The sequence below is a fragment of the Trachypithecus francoisi genome, unplaced genomic scaffold, assembly GCF_009764315.1.
Source record: "Trachypithecus francoisi isolate TF-2019V2 unplaced genomic scaffold, Tfra_2.0 Contig01579, whole genome shotgun sequence".
NCBI lineage: Eukaryota > Metazoa > Chordata > Mammalia > Primates > Cercopithecidae > Trachypithecus > Trachypithecus francoisi.
In genome coordinates, this window is record NW_022681442.1 from 16,311,140 (window position 1) to 16,325,612 (window position 14,473).

Sequence of the window (14,473 nt, forward strand, 5' to 3'; positions counted from 1 at the left end):
AAGAATCATACAAGCACGTAATTATAAACTGTGATAAATGCTATAAATTTAAAAGATAGGGTCCTATGACAGCATATTACAGGGGGATCTGACCTGGACTTAGAATATAAATGGGGTAAGGGTTTTCTAGGAAGAACTTTGGAATTAAAAAAGGTCTTGAGATAGTGAGGGACTGAGCATCTGAGAAATGAGTAAGTTACAATAAAGTGTGACTTTAAATAAAGATCAGAGGCACTATGCAACAAAACTATTAAATTACATGACTTACATTTCCAGATCCTATATTTCAATCAATAATTTAAGAGTTTAAAACAGCCAACTTCAATCCTTATATGAGAACCGTACCTGAATTGAATTAAAAAGGAATACTAAAAACATAAAAATGTCCTGAAGACATTTAAAAGAATCAAGCAATAGGATTGAGCAGGACATTCTGGAATAGAAAACGAACAGGAACAATTTGATAACAGTTAAGCAACTGTCTTATATATAAATGATGGTGACTTGTTTTTCACTGTTCTCTGTAGAACAGGGGAAAAAAAATCTGTTGTAATACATTAAGAAAAAATTGTATGCTGAAGCCTACTGGTTTGTCTCTTAACCTGTCTACCCCTACATCTAGTCCACACTGCAAAGTTCCTCTGAGTAGACATGAGAGAACAAATTGGCCCATTCCTTGTTAATTACGGTAACAATCTATAGTTAAAAAATCTATCATTTGAATTTTTTGTTTGGGAATCTCAATCATTTGAATCCCCTTTCCTATGTTTGGGAGAATCCTTTATTGGGTGAATTTTGTTCAGAAAGAGAACCTCTTTCACTACAGATAACAGGAAAGTTAAATTCCCTATTTCGTATCTCTAGGCAGCCATGGTATGGACAAGACCTAGGTTTAGCCAAGCAGATACTATTAAGCAGGACTCTGTCTTAATAAGTGATGCAAAGATGTAAAGACAATTTACAATTCTTTCTCTCCATTCCTGTAGCATGCAGTACCTACTGTAAGGGTGCCAGTGGTAGTAACCCAAGATCCCGTGGCAATGACAGGAATGTCCTACTCAAACTTTCCTTTGGCTTCATCTTTGCTATAGGCCTAGCCTTTCTTTGTAGCTGGCCTCTTTCCAACAATAGTTTATCCAGTCTTCTCATTTCTCCTGTGAGCTACTCAATATCCTTTTGTATTATTTAGAGAACAGGTTGAGAGAAGCAAAAATAAGTTGCTGAAATAAGGTGAAAGCTTATTTCTCTCTAACGAACATTCTAGAGATGAATGGGCCAGTGCTACTTATTATAGTTTATGTTATTTATCATCCCCAGGAAAATATGTGAATGATCTAATATTTGCATACAGATTTTATACTCACATCCTACCAATCTAAACTTAGTAACTGATATGGTTTGGTTGTGTCCTCACCCAAATCTCATCTTGAATTCCCACGTGTTATGGAAGGGACCGGGCAGGAGGTAACTGAAACATAGGGGCAGGTCTTTCCTGTGCTGTTCTCGTGATAGCAAGTAAGTCTCACAAGATCTGATGGTTTTAAAACAGGGAGTTTCCCTGCACAACCTCTTTTATCTTGTCCGCCGCCATGTGAGACATGCCTTCCACCTTCCACCATGATTGTGAGGCCTCCGCAACCATGGGGAACTGTAAGTCCATTGAATCTCTTTGTTTTGTAAATTGCCTGGTCTCTGGTATGTCTTTATCAACAGTGTGAAAACAGACTAATACAGTAAATTGGTACTAGTAGAGTGAAGCGCTGCTGAAAAGATACCCGAAATGTAGAAGTGACTTTGGAACTGGGTAAACAGGCAGAGGTTGGAACAGTTTGAAGGGCTCAGAAGAAGACAGAAAAATGTGGGAAAGTGTGGACCCCCTAAAGACTTGTTGAATGACTTTGACAAAAATGCTGATAATTATATGGACAATGAAATCCAGGCTGAGGTGGTCTCAGATGGAGATGAGTAGGAAATGTTGCCCAGGCTGGAGTGCAATGGCACAATCTTGGCTCATCACAACCTCCACCTCCCGAGTTCAAGTGATTCTCCTGCCTCAGCCTCCTCAGATTTTTTTAAAGTTACATAAAACAGAGAAACATACAACTACTCGGAAGTGAGTTGGTGGGAGGAACATCATACCTTGGAATCTACTTTGAAAATTACTGTTCTATTGTATTCTTTACACATGAACATGAATTCAATTTGTTATATGTTGCTTTGATGTCTTATAAAAATTGATCATCTATCCCAATGTTGGGAAGCCATTTTAAGAGAACAGTGCTTTTCAAAGTTGTCTTTTTCCCTCAGGTGACTTATTAAAATTTAAACAAATTTTACAGAAGCAACCAAGATGTCCTTCAGTAGGTGAATGGATAAACTGGTAAATCCATACAATGGAATATTATTCAGTGCTGAAAAGGAATTAGCTATCAAGCCATAAAAAGACATGGAGGAAAGTTAAATGTATCCTGTCAAGTCAAAAAGACCAATCATAAAAAGCTACATACTATATGATTACAACTATATGATATTTGGGAAAAGGTAATACTATGGAAACAGTAAAAAGATCAGTGGTTGGCAGGGGTAGGGGAAGGAAAGAATGAATAGGCAGAGCATAGGGGATTTTTAGGTTTAAAAAAACTATTCTGTTGATACTATAATGGTGGATACATGTAATGATACACTTGTCCAAACCCACAGAATGTCCAACACTGACAGTGAACCCTAATGTAAACTATGACTTTGGTTAACAATGATTTGTCAATGTGAGCTCATGAACTGTAACAAATATACACTCTGGTGGGAGATAGTGATAATGAGAGAAGCTGTGTATGCATTGGGGCAGGAGGTAAATGGGAATTCTCTGTACCTTCTGCTCAATCTTCCTGTGAACATAAAACTACTCTTAAAAATGAAGTCTATTTTTTCTATTTTACTGTCATAGAAGCAGATGAGTCTACACAGGTCCCTGTACTTTTAATCATATATTTAATATGTATATATCATTATCTTTGACAACTATACATTATGACAAAATTAAATATTATACAACGAACTTATGTGCCCTCAAGTAGTCCCAGCTACTCTAAAGGCCAAGGTGGGAGGATCACTGGAGCCCAGGAGTTTGAGACTGGCCTGAGCAACACAGAAGGACCTCACCTCTACAAAAAAAAAAATTTAATTAGCTAGGAATGGTGGTGTGCAACTTGTGGTGCCAGCTACTCAGAAAGCTGAGTTGGGAGGATCATTTCAGCATGGAAGGTCAAGGCTGCAAAGAGCTGTGATCATGCCACTGCACTCTAGCCTGAGCCACAGAGTGAGATCCTATCTCAAAGAAAAAGAAAAACCAAAGAAAAAAATGACACACAAAGACCAGGTAGGTTAAGCAAAAGAGACATGTTAGGAAGGAACTCAAGACTTAATATAAAGCTAGGTTTTTCCTCTGTGTTATCTTAATAAAACCCAAGTTTCTAGAGGGTAACTCATTTTTTAAAAATATACATTAGCATAGAGGCAAACAGAATAAGTCAAGCAACAACAAGGGATAAAATATAATGGAGATAACAACAATCTGTTACTCTAACCTAAAGAATCCAGTTCCAAATAACACTTTGTATAAAACTACCAGATTTTGAACCTCATAAAGATCGCCTCGGCAGTGCGCATTTTCAAATGTCTCTCATTCTTTGATCATTCCCCATTTGTCCTAGAAGCAAATCTATCTCTTCTTACCTCACTGATTCCTTCCCATTCTATATATCTGAAATAAAAACATCATTTTCCCCTAAATGATTTTGCTCACAATCCTACCTACTTTGGAGCTATGCTTCCTTAAATACAGAATCAGGATCAGGTTTGAGGCACAAAGTAACCAGTCTGCACATAATTTGTCTTGAAAACACCATACTATCTCATTTACCAGCCCTCTACCTTCAAACATACAAATTGAGAAATCATTTCCTTAATTATTAAGAAAATGGTATAAAAATTGGTCTTATTTCTGCATTTTATAATTTACAAAGGACTTTCACGCTATTCTCCATTAAAAATGTATATGTATTTATAAATAAATGTGTATATATGCATATACACTCACACATACACATATATAGAGATGCATTTCTTAGATTATTGCTATTATAACTTTGCTTTTAAAGTGAACATACCCAGTATTTGCTTCCCCATTTCCATTTGCTTATAGACATATTAGATTCAGGAATTCTTATGATTTGGGACATTACTGATAAGAATAATAGGATATGAAAAGGCCAAAAAACAAAGGCCAGAAAAAACTCCTAACGCTTTGAATCAGATCTATATGACAAGACTCACAAAATAAAGCATTTCAAAGAAGGACTAGTGAAAGTAAATAAAAAACAGAAAAGGGGACAGAATCGTTCAGAGAATGTTATACAAATGTATCCCTTGTCTGCTTTTAAGACTGCTGAAATGAGGTGCAGACTAATAGCAATTGAAGACCGGTTTGAAAAATACTGTATGAGCTATATTTCTATTTATCAAGCCTTAAATTAAATATAATACGGATAGACCACTGTCTCTATAGAAAAGACAGTTATTTTAGTTTCACGACAGAAATGAAAATAAAATTACATCTCAAGGCACTTTTGGGGAGAAGAAAAGTCACAAATAATTAAAAGAGTCACTTAAGGGGGCGGAGCAAGATGGCCAAATAGGAACAGCTCCAGTCTCCAATTCTCAGAGCGAGCGACACAGAAGACCGGTGATTTCTGCATTTTCAACTGAGGTACTGGGGTCATCTCACTAGGGAGTGCCAGACAATCGGTGCTGGTCAGCTGCTGCAGCCTGACCAGCGTGAGCTGAAGCAGGGCGAGGCATCACCTCACCTGGGAAGCGCAAGGGGGAAGGGAATCCCTTTTTCTAGCCAGGGGAACTGAGACACACAACACCTGGAAAATCGAGTTACTCCCACCCCAATACTGCGCTTTAAGCAAACGGGCACACCAGGAAAATATATCCCACACCTGGCCAGGAGGGTCCCACGCCCACGGAGCCTCCCTCATTGCTAACACAGCAGTCTGCGATCTAACCGCAAAGCAGCAGCAAGGCTGGGGGAGGGGCGCCTGCCATTGCAGAGGCTTAAGTAGGTAAACAAAGCCACTGGGAAGCTTGAACTGAGTGGAGCTCACAGCAGCTCAAGGAAACCTGCCTGTCTCTGTAGACTCCACCTCTGGGGACAGGGCACAGATAAAAAACAACAAAAAAGCAGCAGAACCTCTGCAGACACAAACGACTCTGTCTGACAGCTTTGAAGAGAGCAGTGGATCTCCCAACACGGAGGTTGAGATCTGAGAAGGGACAGACGGCCTGCTCAAGCGGGTCCCTGACCCCTGAGTAGCCTAACTGGGAGACATCCCCCACCAGGGGCAGTCTGACACCCCACACCTCACAGGGTGGAGTACACCCCTGAGAGGAAGCTTCCAAAGAAAGAATCAGACAGGTACACTCGCTGTTCAGCAATATTCTATCTTCGGCAACCTCTGCTGCTGATACCCAGGCAAACAGGGTCTGGAGTGGACCTCAAGCAATCTCCAACAGACCTACAGTTGAGGGTCCTGACTGTCAGAAGGAAAACTATCAAACAGGAAGGACACCTATACCAAAACCCCATCAGTACGTCACCATCATCAAAGACCAGAGGCAGATAAAACCACAAAGATGGGGAAAAACCAGGGCAGAAAAGCTGGAAATTCAAAAAATAAGAGCACATCTCCCCCTGCAAAGGAGCGCAGCTCATCGCCAGCAACGGATCAAAGCTGGTCACAAAATGACTTTGACGAGATAAGAGAAGAAGGCTTCAGTCCATCAAACTTCTCAGAGCTAAAGCAGGAATTACGTACCCAGAGCAGAGAAACTAAAAATCTTGAAAAAAGAGTGGAAGAATTGACAGCTAGACTAATTAATGCAGAGAAGGTCATAAACAAAATGACAGAGATGAAAACCATGACATGAGATATACGTGACAAATGCACAAGCTTCAGTAACCGACTCGATCAACTGGAAGAAAGAGTATCAGCGATTGAGGATCAAATAAATGAAATGAAGCGAGAAGAGAAACCAAAAGAAAAAAGAAGAAAAAGAAATGAACAAAGCCTGCAAGAAGTATGGGATTATGTAAAAAGACCAAATCTATGTCTGATTGGGGTGCCTGAAAGTGAGGGGGAAAATGGAACCAACTTGGAAAACACTCTTCAGGATATCATCCAGGAGAAATTCCCCAACCTAGTAGGGCAGGCCAACATTCAAATTCAGGAAATACAGAGAATGCCACAAAGATACTCCTCCAGAAGAGCAACTCCAAGACACATAATTGCCAGATTCACCAAAGTTGAAATGAAGGAAAAAATCTTCAGGGCAGCCAGAGAGAAAGGTCGGGTTACCCACAAAGGGAAGCCCATCAGACTAACAGCAGATCTCTCGGCAGAAACTCTATAAGCCAGAAGAGAGTGGGGGCCAATATTCAACATTCTTAAAGAAAAGATTTTTAAACCCAGAATTTCATATCCAGCCAAACTAAGTTTCATAAGTGAAGGAGAAATAAAATCCTTTACAGATAAGCAAATGCTTAGAGATTTTGTCACTACCAGGCCTGCCTTACAAGAGACCCTGAAGGAAGCACTAAACATGGAAAGGAACAACCGGTACCAGCCATTGCAAAAACATGCCAAAATGTAAAGACCATAGAGGCTAGGAAGAAACTGCATCAACTAACGAGCAAAATAACCAGTTAATATTATAATGGCAGGATCAAGTTCACACATAACAATATTAACCTTAAATGTAAATGGACTAAATGCTCCAATTAAAAGACACAGACTGGCAAACTGCAAACTGGATAAAGAGTCAAGACCCATCAGTCTGCTGTATTCAGGAGACCCATCTCACATGCAGAGACATACATAGGCTCAAAATAAAGGGATGGAGGAAGATCTACCAAGCAAATGGAGAACAAAAAAAAGCAGGGGTTGCAATCCTAGTCTCTGATAAAACAGACTTTAAACCATCAAAGATCAAAAGAGACAAAGAAGGCCATTACATAATGGTAAAGGGATCAATTCAACAGGAAGAGCTAACTCTCCTAAATATCTATGCACCGAATACAGGAGCACCCACATTCATAAAGCAAGTCCTTAGAGACCTACAAAGAGACTTAGACTCCCATACAATAATAATGGGAGATTTCAACACTCCACTGTCAACATTAGACAGATCAACGAGACAGAAAGTTAACAAGGATATCCAGGAATTGAACTCATCTCTGCACCAAGCGGACCTAATAGACATCTATAGAACTCTCCACCCCAAATCAACAGAATATACATTCCTCTCAGCACCACATCACACTTATTCCAAAATTGACCACATATTTGGAAGTAAAGCACTCCTCAGCAAATGTAAAAGAACAGAAATTATAACAAACTGTCTCTCAGACCACAGTGCAATCAAACTAGAACTCAGGACTAAGAAACTCAATCAAAACCGCTCGACTACATGGAAACTGAACAACCTGCTCCTGAATGACTACTGGGTACATAACGAAATGAAAGCAGAAATAAAGATGTTCTTTGAAACCAATGAGAACAAAGATACAACATACCAGAATCTCTGGGACACATTTAAAGCAGTGTGTAGAGGGAAATTTATAGCACTAAATGCCCACAAGAGAAAGCAGGAGAGATCTAAAATTGACACTCTAACATCACAATTAAAAGAACTAGAGAGGCAAGAGCAAACACATTCAAAAGCTAGCAGAAGGCAAGAAATAACTAAGATCAGAGCAGAACTCAAGGAGATAGAGACACAAAAAACCCTCCAAAAAATCAATGAATCCAGGAGTTGGTTTTTTGAAAAGATCAACAAAATTGACAGACCACTAGCAAGACTACTAAAGAAGAAAAGAGAGAGGAATCAAATAGACGCAATAAAAAATGATAAAGGGGATATCACCACCGACCCCACAGAAATACAAACTACCATCAGAGAACACTATAAACGCCTCTACGCAAATCAACTAGAAAATCTAGAAGAAATGGATAATTTCCTGGACACTTACACTCTCCCAAGACTAAACCAGGAAGAAGTTGAATCCCTGAATAGACCAATAGCAGGCTCTAAAATTGAGGCAATAATTAATAGCCTACCCACCAAAAAAAGTCCAGGACCAGATGGATTCACAGCTGAATTCTACCAGAGGTACAAGGAGGAGCTGGTACCATTCCTTCTGAAACTATTCCAATCAATAGAAAAAGAGGGAATCCTCCCTAACTCTTTTTATAAGGCCAACATCATCCTGATACCAAAGCCTGGCAGAGACACAACAAAAAAAGAGAATTTTAGACCAATATCCCTGATAAACATCGATGCAAAAATCCTCAATAAAATACTGGCAAACCGGATTCAGCAGCACCTCAAAAAGCTTATCAACCATGATCAAGTGGGCTTCATCCCTGGGATGCAAGGCTGGTTCAACATTCGCAAATCAATAAACGTAATCCAGCATATAAACAGAACCAAAGACAAGAACCACATGATTCTCTCAATAGATGCAGAAAAGGCTTTTGACAAAATTCAACAGCTCTTCATGCTAAAAACGCTCAATAAATTCGGTATTGATGGAACGTACCTCAAAATAATAAGAGCTATTTATGACAAACCCACAGCTAATATCATACTGAATGGACAAAAACTGGAAAAATTCCCTTTGAAAACTGGCACAAGACAGGGATGCCCTCTCTCACCACTCCTATTCAACATAGTGTTGGAAGTTCTGGCTAGGGCAATCAGGCAAGAGAAAGAAATCAAGGGTATCCAGTTAGGAAAAGAAGAAGTCAAATTGTCCCTGTTTGCAGATGACATGATTGTATATTTAGAAAACCCCATTGTCTCAGCCCAAAATCTCCTTAAGCTGATAAGCAACTTCAGCAAAGTCTCAGGATACAAAATTAATGTGCAAAAATCACAAGCATTCTTATACACCAGTAACAGACAAGCAGAGAGCCAAATCATGAATGAACTTCCATTCACAATGGCTTCAAAGAAAATAAAATACCTAGGAATCCAACTTACAAGGGATGTAAAGGACCTCTTCAAGGAGAACTACAAACCACTGCTCAGTGAAATCAAAGAGGACACAAACAAATAGAAGAACATACCATGCTCATGGATAGGAAGAATCAATATCGTGAAAATGGCCATACTGCCCAAGGTTATTTATAGATTCAATGCCATCCCCATCAAGCTACCAATGAGTTTCTTCACAGAATTGGAAAAAACTGCTTTAAAGTTCATATGGAACTAAAAAAGAGCCCGCATTGCCAAGACAATCCTAAGTCAAAAGGACAAAGCTGGAGGCGTCACACTACCTGACTTCAAACTATACTACAAGGCTATAGTAACCAAAACAGCATGGTACTGGTACCAAAACAGAGATATAGACCAATGGAACAGAACAGAGTCCTTAGAAATAATATCACACATCTACAGCCATCTGATCTTTGACAAACCTGAGACAAACAAGAAATGGGGAAAGGATTCCCTATTTATAAATGGTGCTGGGAAAATTGGCTAGCCATAAGTAGAAAGCTGAAACTGGATCCTTTCCTTACTCCTTATACGAAGATTAATTCAAGATGGATTAGAGACTTAAATGTTAGACCTAATACCATAAAAACCCTAGAAGAAAATCTAGGTAGTACCATTCAGGACAGAGGCATGGGCAAGGACTTCATGTCTAAAACACCAAAAGCAACGGCAGCAAAAGCCAAAATTGACAAATGGGATCTCATTAAACTAAAGAGCTTCTGCACAGCAAAAGAAACTACCATCAGAGTGAACAGGCAACCTACAGAATGGGAGAAAATTTTTGCAATCTACTCATCTGACAAAGGGCTAATATCCAGAATCTACAAAGAACTCAAACAAATATACAAGAAAAAAACAAACAACCCCATCAAAAAGTGGGCAAAGGATATGAACAGACATTTCTCAAGAAAAGACATTCATACAGCCAACAGACACATGAAAAAATGCTCATCATCACTGGCCATCAGAGAAATGCAAATCAAAACCACAATGAGATACCATCTCACACCAGTTAGGACGGCAATCATTAAAAAGTCAGGAAACAACAGGTGTTGGAGAGGATGTGGAGAAATAGGAACACTTTTACACTGTTGGTGGGATTGTAAACTAGTTCAACCATTATGGAAAACAGTATGGCAATTCCTCAAGGATCTAGAACTAGATGTACCATATGACCCAGCCATCCCACTACTGGGTATATACCCAAAGGATTATAAAGTATTCTACTACAAAGACACATGCACACGTATGTTTATTGCGGCACTATTCACAATAGCAAAGACTTGGAATCAACCCAAATGTCCATCTGTGACAGACTGGACTAAGAAAATGTGGCACATATACACCATGGAATACTATGCAGCCATAAAAAAGGATGAGTTTGCATCCTTTGTAGGGATATGGATGCATCTGGAAACCATAATTCTTAGCAAACTGTCACAAGAACTGAAAACCAAACACCGCATGTTCTCACTCATAGGTGGGAATTGAACAATGAGATCACCTGGACTCGGGAAGGGGAACCTCACACACTGGGGCCTATCCTGGGGAGGGGGGAGGGGGGAGGGATTGCATTGGGAGTTATACATGATATAAATGATGAATTGATGGGTGCTGACGAGTTGATGGGTGCAGCACACCAACATGGCACAAGTATACATATGTAACAAACCTGCATGTTATGCACATGTACCCTAGAACTTAAAGTATAATAAAAAAATAAACATAAAAAAATAAAAATAAAAATAAAAAAAAAGAAAGTTAAAATCTAAGGCACATTGCTTACTTTGCATTGCTGTAATAGTTATTTTTCTGAAGACAAGGGACTGAAAAATAGAAGTCATAAAAAAGTGTTGCAGTGGAGGTAAAAAAATCTGTGTAAATAAAATATATGTGTGTACTCCATATATTGTTTCTAAAAATTTCTAAAGATCTGCCATATATATCATAGCGACAACAGTTAATAACAATATATTGTATATTTGAAAATTGCTATGAAAGCAGATTTTAAGTGCTCTTACAACAAAGAAATGACATGTATGTGAGGTACACAATGTGTGTGTGTGTGTATATATATATACACACATATATCCAACATCATGTTGTACAGTGTGTGTATATGTATGGTTTTTTACTCACCAATTATCCTAAATAAATATTTTAAAGAGAAAGACTTAGAAATTTCCTTTTGTAACTCCGTCTTTTATCTATTTGAACATTTTTTATTTTTTGCAATCTGAATAAAATATTTTATTACTATAAAAAAAAAGAGTCACTTAAAATACATGTCCCTGTAATTATAGAACATTTAGAAATTTGTATCTGTCATAATTGTAATTGGTAACCAAATTTGATTTAATAAGAAATCATAGATCTTTTGTGCAGTTGACATACCTAATATTTTTTATGAGCTAACATGAGCTTAAGACAGGCATAATTTATACAAAGCTGAAAATAATTCCTCTAAGTAAGTACTGAACATACTCAACAACACTTTTTTGAAAACATCATCTCAACAATAATGAATACAACTACATGAAGAGTATGTTCTCTTTGGTTTTTAACTTAGGAACTATTGCTACTATTTATTACACTGTATTATAATAACACATAATCAAGCACTTCAGATTACGTAATTATTGAGTCAAATTTCCCTATTTCAACAGGATTAATATGTTGGCACAAAGGAAGCTCTTCATATGTAAATGCAACTAGCAAAAAGTAAGCTTTAGGTGGGTAGGTGTATGTATAACTAAGCATCTCTCTTAATTTCATAATGATAATATTCATTATTTTATATCCAGATAAACAAGTAAGCCAACATTCTTCAGTATAAACTTAATCTTTGATGATAGATATTATAAAAATTACTTAGATATTCTTTCCTAGGAATCTGACTTTTGCAATAGGCAGCTAAAATACTTTTAAAAATATTCCAGTTCTTTTTAAAATAGCCACAAGATGTCAGCCTTTCCTAAGAAATAAGTTTCATATACTGCAGTACCTTGTAAGATGGACATTTATTTTTGTAATATACTATTTATATTACCCTTATAAATCCAATTTGAATTGCACCACATTAAATTCAGTGAAGTCACCAAATTTGGGGAGAGTCGACAACAAATTACAGAAGACCATAATGATCGCACACCTAACAATTCAGTTTCATATATCACTTCATTTAGTCTTCAAAGTAGTATGGAGACAAAATCTTTGCCAATTAATTCTATTTGTGACAAAAAAATTAAGAAGTTGATTATTAATCTGAACATTCTAAAAATAAAAGTAAATACATGAGGTTTGGGTGTGCAAACTATAACGAAACAAATGTGGAATTTGTATTAATCTATTACACATATGAATCAGTGTTTCAAAAGCCATCACACCACACATGCTTACCTTGCCAACTATCATTGCAGACACATAATTTTTCTCCCGTTAGGTCACAGTAACCGTGATCTGGACTACCACAATTGGCTTTACAGTAAGGAATATCACAAGCTTCACCCTTCCAGTATTTATCACATTCACAATATACTTGACTTGGAACAGAGATACTAGTTGTACACTTCCCATGACCAGAGCAATTGTTAGGACAAGAATTGATTCTGTAAAATATAATTCATATATATTCAAATTGAAAAAGAATTTCAGTTGATACATCATAAATTTTATAATTTTTATACTGTGTCCTATGTGCTTATAAATGTAACACAATTTCACAATGTAATTCTTTACTCTGTATCCTCTTACTCTTATGAAATTGTTAGTATTTATTTGCAGTTGGTCTTAGTTTATTCAACAGATTTACTTTGATACCAAGACTCCAAATGTCTAACGACTACATGCTCAACATCTGCAGGATCTGTACAGGTCCAAGCAAAATGTTTTGTAAAGACTTAAGTACTCAAATGTTTTGAATGTATATTTTACATTAAAAAAATTAAATTCATGAATATTCAAAACTATATGAGAAGTCAAGATATAACTTGGCTGTATAATATTTAAAGAGCATGCTATCACCTGTACACTCTTACAGAAGGAAAGGGATGTTTATCATATTTAGTTTTAAGACTCTTTAACTGATTATATTCCACTATATATTTGTTATCCCTTGCATACATACTTGGATACATTGTAGGATACATAATTCCATAATAAATTGTTAATTCAAAGATATTTAGAATATTTCTGGTGAAAAATTATCTGGTTATCAATTTTTACATTCTGAAGAAAAGAAAAAAAATAATATATAGACCTCCTCTCTAGCCATTCCTGTGAAAGCATCTGAAAGCATCTCTCATTACTTTACCCTCAGTCTTCTAGATATAAAAATGTTTATAAAGTGTCAGGCATATAATAGATTCACAATGAACATTACTTTTCTTATTTTAGAGGAAATAATGGTATATAGCCACGTATCTCTCAAGCCACAATTTCCTCATGTGTAAATGGGAAATATACCCACTTGACAGAACTGAAGGTAATTAAATGACATAATGTATGTATAGCATTCAGTACAGTCTCTGCAATAGAGACTACAAAAACTCAGCTCCCATAATCCTCTTCAAATTACAAGTAATATGCCTTAAAGCACTGAAAGGCAGTTCACAACTCCGTGCAGTCTCACACATATGTTGCTACCAGTAAAGTTACACTAGTATTTGTTTACTTAATCACTTGCCAACAAACAATTGTAAATTTCGTAATTAATCTTCAACCAAACTTACAGGCTTAGATCACATTTTGTGGCATACTATTAAGATTTTATGTCACTTAAGAAGGGATCCTACATACTAATTTGAAATTTTACACAGTAGTCTGCTTCTGGTATATAAGACATTAATAAAAATAAACAAAAAAAACCTCTTTTACATTAAATTACAAGAATCATTAAAAGATGGAATTTTAAAAAAATACTTACGAATAGAAAATGTTGAAACCAGTTAGATTATATGCAGCATCGCTAAAAAAATGTAACAGTGCATAGCCAGATGTAGTAACAACTTCAGGCACAGTTTCATTGCCCCTTATTTCAGGGACTATCAAGCCACTAAAAGAGAACAAAACTGAGTATTGTATGTGTAGATATACATAAGACTGTTAAGCACATAAAATTTACTCAGAAATATTCTTACCAGGATCAGTAATGCTTGTACATCAGAATGGGCAACTAAAAGGAGAATAAATCTGAAAGAAGTTCTTCTCCATTTCTCACTAAATTAGTTCTACTACTGCTGCCAATACACTAAAATCTACTTTCATGCTACTGTACCCCATTTTTTTTCTTATTATTTGTAAGGCAATGTCTCATTTCTCCTTCTTGTCCTGCTATCCATCCTGTCATAATACT

The 14,473-nt window shown here is 36.9% G+C and overlaps 1 protein-coding gene across 1 annotated transcript in view; it reads right to left on the reverse strand.

Moving 5' to 3' along the window:
- Positions 1-14,473, reverse strand: part of ATRNL1 (attractin like 1) — an 852,984-nt gene that overhangs the window by 804,284 nt on the left and 34,227 nt on the right. The window contains exons 4-5 of the mRNA XM_033181738.1: positions 14,045-14,173; positions 12,520-12,728 (exon numbers count right to left, since the gene is read on the reverse strand). Of these exons, the coding sequence (XP_033037629.1) occupies positions 12,520-12,728; positions 14,045-14,173 (338 nt within the window). The remainder of the gene's footprint in view (positions 1-12,519; positions 12,729-14,044; positions 14,174-14,473) is intronic.